General features: G+C 52.0%; 1 protein-coding gene across 1 annotated transcript in view; it reads right to left on the reverse strand.

Moving 5' to 3' along the window:
* Nucleotides 1-644, reverse strand: part of Aldh1l1 (aldehyde dehydrogenase 1 family member L1) — an 18,476-nt gene extending 17,832 nt beyond the window's left edge. The window contains exon 1 of the mRNA XM_071605962.1: nucleotides 514-644. Coding sequence (XP_071462063.1) covers nucleotides 514-644 — 131 coding nt within the window. The remainder of the gene's footprint in view (nucleotides 1-513) is intronic.
* Nucleotides 645-10,000: the final 9,356 nt, after the last annotated feature.

The following is a 10,000-nucleotide window of genomic DNA, read 5'->3' on the forward strand; positions in this document are numbered from 1 at the left end:
TTTTAAATATATAAATATATTTATAGCTAGGGTCTCGCTGAGTTGCTTAAGGTCTTGCTCAGTTTTTGAGGCTGGCCTCCAAACTGCGATCCTCCTGCCTCAGCCTCCCCAGCCCTGGGATGACATGCGTGCACCATTGCACCCAGCCCAGCCTTGCCTCTTTGACTGAGCCAACCCTGCAGCTCCTTCCCAGGCAGCAACGGGATCCAAACCTCGAGATCTGGATCTCAGCCTCAGTAGTGTCCCTCTAGTTGCTGGACCCCAGCTTGGTGGCTCCCTCCCAGAGCAACAGAGCTGGCGACAACGTGCGCACACACACACTGTGTCTGCCCCTCAGAGGCCCAGGCCCAGCCTGCAGGCCCCTCCGCCTGCCCAGGGTGAGCAGGGTTCCAGGTGGACGGCAGACCACTGCCTCCCAGACCCCACCCAGGACCCCAGCACCCCGCACCTGCGCATGCACCCTGGCCGCCCTGGCCACCGGGATGCCCCGCCCACTTCCTGGCTGGCCCTCACTCACCTAGGGGGTCCGCCTTCCCATCTTTGTCTGGGATGGTGAACACGCCCACGATCTCGTGGCCCTCCTTCCTCAGGTGGCTGTAAACCTCCTGGCCAAACAGGCTTTGTCCAATCACCGCGATCTTCATGGTGGTGGAGGTGGCCCAAGGCACCTGGGAAGGAATCGGGCAGCGGGGTTAGCGGCCGGCCTGGGGGACAGCTCAGGGCACCTGGCCTGCCTGCCTCGGGTGGCCTCTGGGGTCCCACGGACAGCAGGACGACCCGAGCAAACATGCACGTGGGACTCAGGATGTGCGAGATGTCACCTCCAATGCCACAGCAGGTGAGTCAGAGGGGACTGGAGCATTAGGGGACTCCTTCTTGAAGAACCCCCAAATGAGCAAGAAATGCTCAGTGTCGAGTCTCCTAAGACGTATTTGAGCACATTTCTATAATTGACCGGTTCTGTGAGCTCGGTCAAGTCCCATCAAGCCTCAGTTTCCCCATTTGTTATTAAGAAAGATGCCAGCAGAGTGCGGTGACCCACGCCTGTCATCCCGGCAGCTAAAGAGGCTGAGGCAGGAGGATTGAAAGTTGGAGGCCAGCCTCAGCCACTTAGCAAGGCCCTGAGCAACTCAGCGAGACCCTGTCCCTAAATAAAATATAAAAAAGGGTGTTATTCTACATGATGGACAACCAGAAGAATGAGGAATTATACTCCGTTATATATGACATACCAAAGTGCATTCCACTGCGATGTGTAACTAACGAAAACAAATAAACCAATTTAAAAAAAAAAGAATAAATAAAGAAAAGGAAGACCATCAGAGAAGATGAATAGGATCTGGGGTGGGGGGGAGGAGGAGAGCAAAGAGGATAGTTTGTAGGATTGAAATGGAGAAAATGATGTCATATGCATTTATCAATATGTCAGAATGAACTCCACTAGTGGGTATAACTATTAGCACAATTTAAAAGAGAATGAGATCTAATCAGGACCATAGGACGGTCCCTCCTCACCCAAGCCACATGCACCTGTCCCCCCCCCCCCTCACCCAAGCCACGTGCACCTCCCCGCCCCATCGACAGAGCTCCTGGGTCACAGGGGGATGCAGAGAAAGGGAAATGTAAGTGCGACGCTATTGAATAAATCTCTAGGAAAACACAGACGGCAGGCAACTTAGTGAGATCCGGTGCTGGGGGATGTGTAGCTCAGTGACAGGGACACCCCTGGGATGATGAATCCAAATGTGTCAGCTATCAATTCCAACATTCATGGTCTGCGTGTGTGCACCAATTAGAACGGAGAGGCTCTCAAGGCAAATACGTGGGGGAGATATACCATGTTCATGGATAAGGGAGGCTCAACGTTGCTCGGGGGTCGGTTCTTTTCAACTTGGTCTAGAGGTTCAACATGGCGTCTCAAGCAAAATCCCCAGCGACTTTATCTTGTGGACAGCAACGAAATAATTCTAAGGTTTTATGTGGACACAGCAAAGGAAACCACTGAGCGTAAGAAGAGAGAGTCTACAGAAGGGGGAGAAATCCCTCGGCCACTGGCTCTTCAGAGAGGGCGTGAATATCAGAACCTACAGAGAAGTGAGAAAACACAAAAAGCAAAACCCAACACCGCCCCCCCCCCCAAAAAAAAGATAAAAACCATAAATAAACAGGCAAAAGAACTAAACAGACACTTCTCAAAAGAAGAAATGCAAACGGTCAACAAATATATGAAATAATGTTCAGCACCTCTAGCAATTGGGGAAATGCACATCGAAATGAAATGCACATCAAAACTGCACTGAGATTCCACCTCGCTCCAGCCAGAGTGGTCATCATCAAGAATACAAGTGACAAGAAATATTATTGGGACGTGGGGGAAAAAGGCACACTCAGATGTGGCTGTGTGGGACTGCAAACTGGTGCAGCCACTCTGGAAAGCAGGATGGAGATTCCTCAGAAAACTGGGAATGGAACCACCATTTGCTCCAGCTATCCCACGCCTCGTTGGTACCCAAAGGACTTGAAATCGGCACCCTGCAGGGACACAGCCACATCAGTGTTTATAGCAGCTCCATTCACAATAGCTAAGCTGTGGAGCCCACCTGGGTGCCCTCCAACAGATGAATGGATAAAGAAAACGTGGCATGGAATATTACTCAGCCTTAAAGAAGAATGAAATCGTGGCATGTGCCGGCAAATGGGTGGAACTGGAAACTATCATGCTAAGTGAAATCGGCCAGTCCAAAGGTGGAATGTTTTCTCTGATATGTGGGTCTGACACACAATAAGGAGGGTGAAATTAAGGGGTGGGGGGAGAGCTGGGGGGAAAAAGGAGAGGAAATATTATTAAAGTAGGTGAAGTAGATAGAGGGGGAGGGAGGAGAGACAGAAAAAGGGAAGAAGAGCGGAATGAATCTGACCGAACATCCCTACACGCAGTCGAGAATACACCACAGTGAATCCCAACATCAAGCACATCCACCAGACACTAATTTAAAAAAATAAATAAATAAATAAATAAATAAATAAATAACTTTCAGAGAAATCAATAAAATAGAGGAGAAAAGGTCGGGGGAGTGTCAGGAACTGAATCAGAGCAAATCACATTCCATGCTGTTGGGGATTACATCAAAATGTATCCTGATGTTATATATCATTAAAATAATAATAATAATAATAATAATAATAAAAAAAAAAGATTTTGCTATAAACAGGATTACATGCCTGAAATCTCAGCTACTCAGGAGGCTGAGGCAGGAGGATCACAAGTTCAAGGCCAGCCTCAGCAACTTAGGGAGACCCTGTCTCAAAATTAAATAGTAAAGGAAAAAGGGATGTGGATGTAACTCTGCAGTAGAGTGTCCCTAGGTTCAACCCCCAGTTCTGTGATGAAATAAAATAAAATAAAGATACAGTAATCAAGACATCAGCCGGGCATGAGGGTACACTTGTGTAATCCCAGTGGTTTGGGAGGCTGAGACAGGAGGATTCCAAGTTGGAGGCCAGCCTCAGCAACTTAGTGAGGCCCTAAGCAACTTACTGAAATCCTGTCTCTAAATAAAATATAAAAAGGGGCTGGGATGTGGCTCAGTGGTTAAGTGCCCCTGGGCTCAATCCCTGGTACCAAAAAAAATTCATATATTAGAAGATATTATAATATTAGAAAATATTGGAAATAAATATAAAAATTATTATAATATTAGAAAATATTGGAAATAAATATAAAAATTTAGAGAAACAAATATAATTTAAAATATATCAGAAAATATTGGTAAATCTTCATTTTGAATAAGATAATCTTTATTTCAAAAAAAAGAAGAAAATGTTTGTACGGGAGTGTATTTCTCCTACAAAATTGGCAAATACTGAAAATCAGGTACATATCCTGTGTTGGCCAGGTTATGGAAAAATGAACAATCAATATCAAAAAACTGTAAAAAAAAAAAAAAAAGGTTCATCTCTCCTGAGTCAAATTTCACTTCTAAATTATGTGTGAACAAGCAAATGAAAATCCGTGTGCTTCTTTATGGTATGGAGATTCACACTATCTAAGCTGGGTTGTTAGAAATAGCAATAAAAGCCAAACTCCAAGAGGCAGCAAACACTCTGATTTGTGTGTGCATACCTCTGTGTGTGTGTGTGTGTGTGTGTGTGTTGTTTATCTACACTGTAAATACCTGGAAAGATTTACCCTGGAATGTTCAAAGTCCCTGGGCAGAGGTTTTTGGGTTTCAAGGTTTTCCAATGACTGTAATTTTTTTTTTTTTTAACTGAAATACTCCTCTATAGTAAGGTACACGGGCACCCGCTTGTAATCCCAGCAGCTCGGGAGGCTGAGGCAGGAGGATTGCCAGTTGGAGGCCAGCCTTAGCAACTTAGTGAGATCCTAAGCAACTTAGGGAGACCCTGTCTCTAAATAAAATAGAAAAAGGGCTGGGGACGGGGCTCAGGGGTTAAGCACCCCTGGGTTCAATCCCTGGTATCAAAAAAAAATCTTTTATTTGTTTTTTTTTTTTTTTTTTTTACTGTACATCTACTTGTAGAAAAATAAAAGCTCAACACAGACAACCCTTGGGCTGCTGAGAGGCCTCATCAGTTTAAGTTCCTGCAGGGCTATTGTTGAGGTTGAGGGGAGCTCAGTTTGGGGGAGCAGGAGGGTGGGACAAGCTTGGGCTCCAGAAAGGCAGTGTGGGAGGGGGAGGCTGCAGAGCCACCCCAGGGTTTTTAAGGCCCAGGGTCCTTTCCCTACTTGCAGAGGCTGAGGGACAGCTATGGGTGCAGCTGGACATTCAGGGGCTCCGGCCCCCACCTCCCAGTCCAGCCCCCAGTGCCTGCCAGCCCTGGCCACTCTGCAGGGACATCCAGGGGCCATTTCTCCCCGCTGTGGTCTTGCAGCTGCAGTTATGGGCTCAGGGTTCAGCCCAGCAGCCTGGCATTCAGTCAGCTGCCCTCTGGCTGGCCCCAGGCTGACCTCTGTCCTGCAATCAGGTGTTTGTCCTAGCACCCGGCTTTGTCCTTCCCAGAGCTGGTGTTCCCTGGGGGGGGGGGTGGTCGGTCATACTGTAGCCCCAGTCACTCCCACAATCCTGGACACAGGAGACAGGCCAAGGTACAGAGGCCTGTCCCCCTGAGCCTGCAGACTTGAGTTCAACCCCGGGTGAATCATTACCATCCCCGGGGGGCCCCAGAATCCTTGTCTCTGCAAGGGACATCCCGATGTCCTCTGCCAGCATGCTGTGAGAGTGATCTGGCAGGAAGAACAGACCCGACATTCACAGCCTTTGTCACTCTCAAGGCACCCTAGTAGAGAGGCGCTGTTCAATGTCGCCACTCTAGCCCGGCGCAGGGGCACACGCCAGTCATCCCAGCGGCTCCGGAGGCTGAGGCAGGAGGATCGCAAGTTGGAGGCCAGCCTCAGCCACTTAGCGAGGCCCTAAGCCACTCGGGGAGACCCTGTCGCTAAATAAAATATAAAACAGGGCTGGGGATGCGACTCAGGGATTAAGTGTCCTTGGGTTCACTCCCTGGTTTAAAACAAAAAAATCCCGCGCCCCCACATTCAGAGTTTAAGAAACTCCCCCAAAGTCAGGGGAAGTGGGCGGGCAGCTGAAGCCCAGGCCTCTTAACCCCGAGAATCCACTTTCAATTCCATCTCGGTCCCCACCGCCAACCCAGGTGGCAGAGGGCCTGGGGATGCTGGGGACTTGGCTCCGGGGATCACCTGGGGACCTGGGGATCACCTGCTGGGGACCTGGCTCTGGGGATCACCTCGGGGACCACGCTGGGGGTGGGGGGTCCTGGTCCAGCCGCCGCCTCCTCCTTGGACACGCTGGGGAGAGGGGGGCAGGGAGCTGGCGGCCTGCCCAGCCCCTTTTGTCCGGAAAGACCCTCCAATCACAAAAGGCCCTGGTGCCAAGCCCCCCGGTCCGACCAATCAGGGGGGACCTCGCGATCCCGGTGGAGAGGGGAGCCTGGGCAAGTGGACAGCTGCCCAGAAACAGGCTGCCCCCCCCCCCCAGCCTCAGCTTCCTCTTCTGTGAACCCGACACGAACCACCCAGAATGCTGCGCCCTGTCCACCAGCCCGCCCTGTCGCGATCCCCACCTGTCCCCATCCTGTCCCCTGAGGACCCCCTGGTGAGGCTGCGGGCCGGGATTCCCAGCCCTGAGTCCCGGCCAGATGCTCCCCGAGGTCCCGAGTCCCCGAGGTCCCAGGTCCCCGCGGAGCTGGGGACCCCCCTCCCGGAGTGCGTTCCGCCCGCAGAGCGCAGAGCGCAGGGCGCGGGGACTCAGGGGACTCACCGGTGGCTGCAGGTGCACGCGACGCGGGCAGCTGGAACCTGTGGGATCCCTGGTCCTGGGACTGGAGGTGGCGCAGACAGGTTTTGGGCAGCAGGAGGTGGGACCCGCCCCCTCCAGTCCTGAGACACCACGGGGCTGAGAGAGGAGGGGCGCGGGGCGGGCAGAGGACAGAAAGGGAGGGGAGGGAGGGGGAGGGGAGGGACTGTGTGACCCTGGCTGGGCGCTTTGCCCACTCCATTGTCCCCTGCATTCATTAGGATTTAGGACAAGAACTCGTACTGTGGACCCTTGGAGACTCCCCAGGGAGGGAGTAGAGCATTTTCCCAGCGTGTCCTGGGTTCCATCCCCGGGACCCCCAAAAACAACCCAAACAGCAGCAGAAATCACATACATCTGATGCAGAGACACGTAGGTGGCAGGTCCCGGCTCCAGTGTTTATCTCTCCCCCTAGACTGTGATTCTTGGAAGGCAGACAACTTAACAGGTGTATCATTCCCCTGTCCCCAAGATAGCACATAGTAGTTGCTAAACAAATGTTTGTTGAATGACTTAATGCACGTTTTTGCCCGTGCACCAGGATGGGCCTGCAGGATAGAAGTGACACGTCCTTGATAAGTCCTCCAGACTGCATTCAGGTACAGGCTCCCTGTTCTCTGGGTTCCAACCTCCTTCTCTGCTGTCCCTTATATAAACGCCTCTGGGACTCATGAATGTTCCCTGTGCTGATTGACTTCCTCAGACATCAGGAAGTGCCCACTAAAAGCCAGATCTCCAGGGGAACTTTCCTAACCGCAGTCCCCCAGATCCCTCCCATATAGGGCTGCAGAGAGCCTCTAATTGTCCTCCATGACCTCCTCCCCCACCAATGGCAATTTTACCCCCACCTCTGGGGACACTCGACTCCCAGTTCTCCACAAATGCAGCAAGAGAACAAGGACCACTTGGCCTCTGGACTCCCCCACCCTGAGTGTGGGTTTTGTATGCAGAAGGTGCTCAATAAAAACTCGTGGGTTGAAGGACTGAATGTCGGAAGCCTGCAGGGGGGAAAGTGGGGTGTACTGAACCTCAGAAACGGCGGCTTAGAGGCTGCACAACCCCAAGGGTCAGTCCGGAAATCAGAGCGGCAACTGCAGAGGGGGACAGTGGATGTGGGGCTCAGGGTGTCCCAGGTCCCAGTCCACAGACAGCGGCTCCACTCCTGGGCCCAGGGGAGGCAGGACATCATGGAGGAAGAGTGTGGGGAGGGAGCAGCTCCCATGGGGACCAGGGAGCAGGGACTCCACTCTCCAGGGACAAATAGAGACCCCAAGCCACAGCCCCAGGGCCACCTCCTCCCCATACCCCACCAGGGGCCACCAGGGGACCCCCAGGGAGCCATTCCCTGCCAGGGTTCAGGCCTCACACCCCCTCACTCCTCCTCTGGATCTTCCTGCATCACCCCCAAGGGGGCTCTGGGGACACCCCACAGCCACAGCAAAAATGGTGCCCAAAGGCTTCTTCTTGCAGCTTATTCTAAAATATAAAAGAACAAGTAAAAAAAGAAAAAAAGAAAAATACAGTTAAAAACAGGAAACCTTTCATGCTGGTTTTGAAAATTCCCAGCCTCTCCAGAGGACGAATGATGCTAAAATTAACCAGTGGATTCCAGGCAAAGACCCACTAGAGACACGTGTCAGGAAAGGCGGGTGGCAAGAGGAAGCCGAAGACGAGAATGTTCTCAAAAAGAGAACAAAGAGCATTTTGGGGGGTTCTCAAAAAGAGCCAAAGGGCATCCAGTCCAATGACAGAGCTTTCAAAGAAGCTTCAAAGCTTGTCTTCACCAGCAAAAACCCAAGGGCAAGGAAGGCTTGTCCCAGAGACGTGTGGGTTTGATGGTTTTCGGAGGCGTGGACCTTCATGAGATTCATAGAAGACGCACAAGGTTTTTAAAAGAATCGTATTGGCAAGACAACGCCAGCTTGGACTGAAAAGGTCAGGAAAGACCTCCGGATTCCCCCAAAATCTGCTTACAGAAAAGTAGACGGAGAAACGCCATAGTCGAAAACATGGGGTACATTTTAGAGGAGTCCAAATTGTGAATTGTGGAAAATCAATTTCAATTTCAAGTCAGACTGAGTCCTAATCAAGGAACTCCCGGCACCTTCTCAGCAGGATTTTAGAATTGTCATTCACGAGTGACCACTGCCTGGCCCCTGCCCCATCCCATCCACAGCCCCCTCTGAACGGGAGCATCTAGAAAGGTCATCCTCTGGCTGTCCCACTGTGGTATGTCAGGTGGCTGCTGAAGAAAGGCACAGTGATCTCTCTCTCTCTCTCTCTCTCTCTCTCTCTCTCTCTCTCTCTCTCTGTTTTGGGGATTCAACCCAGGGGCGCTTAACCATGGAGCCTGATATCACCAGTCCTTTTTATTTTTATTTTTTTTATTTAGAGACAGGGTCTCACTGAGTTGCTTAGGGCCTCGCCATTTCTGAGGCTGGCCTCCAACTTGCGATCCTCCTGCCTTAGCCTCCCGAGCCGCTGGGATGACAGGCGTGGGCCACCGCACCTGGCTTACAAGTCTCTCTTAAGGTGGCAGCACAAGTGTCCTTGCTGAGTGTAGATGGACAAGCTTTGTTTTCTGTTGGCCCCTCAGTAGCTGGGTCCGGCCATGTCCTTGACCCGGGCCTCGGTTGTGGGTCAGGGCTTCCTGGATGGACGGGTGAGTGGGTGGGTAGGGAGTTGTATAAGCATGATTCAGCTTGTTCTTTGGGAACTCGGTAACTGGGTGCTGTGTGTACCCTGCCGAGGAAACATTAACTTGGTTAGGTCCTTGGCCTTTGGGGACATCAGAGCAGGCAGGTCCAGTGACCCCGGAGATGTGACGGGAGTGTGTCTGGAGGGTGGAGCTGTGGTCTCAGGTTCTCAGCTGTCCTCAGGCCAGAGCCTCTCCGGCCTCAGGTGCAGCCTGGGGTCCCCGTGTCAAATCCAACCCTGGGCTTATTTGGGGCTGAGAGACTTCCTGGCCCTAGATGACCCCTGGGAACCAGGAATTCCTAACCAGGGGGAGATGAACATGCAAGCACCCCAGAAGTCAAAGACAGGAAGTGAGGGGGACCACCCAGGAGGGAGGACGTTGAGAAAGGGGACCCACGGCTGTCATCCCAGCAGCTCGGGAGGCTGAGACAGGAGGATCGCAAGTTGGAGGCCAGCCTCAGCGACTCAGCGAGACCCTGTCTCTAAATAAAATACAGAACAGGGCTGGGGATGGGGCTCAGGGGTCGCTGCTCCTGGGTTCAATCCCTGGTACAAAAAGAAAAAATGAAAAAAAAAAAAAAGGTGAAGGGAGGACTCTCGGACCCCAGACTCTTTTTCTTCCCTTGGTTCTCAGGCTCACTTAGTAAGTACCCTGCTCTACCTGCCACGATGATGGGGCTGTCTCGCCACAGGCCCCAAACGGCAGCACCAACCAAGCAGGACCTGAAACCTCCGACCCTGTGTGAGCCAAGGTAGACCTTTTCTCTTTATACATTGATCATTGGGTTATTTCGTCACAGTGATGGAAAACTAAGACGGCTCCCTCCCTCCTCTGGTCTCCTTCCAGGACTCTGTAACAGCCAAACCCCAGCTGGACACCAGAGGCCAAGGCCTTCCAGGTCACATCCCTAGGCAGCGAGTGGCACGGGGAGGGCAGAGAGTGGACAGAAAGCAGCAGGTGACCTGGT

The sequence above is a fragment of the Marmota flaviventris genome, chromosome 20 (assembly GCF_047511675.1).
Source record: "Marmota flaviventris isolate mMarFla1 chromosome 20, mMarFla1.hap1, whole genome shotgun sequence".
Classification (NCBI taxonomy): domain Eukaryota; kingdom Metazoa; phylum Chordata; class Mammalia; order Rodentia; family Sciuridae; genus Marmota; species Marmota flaviventris.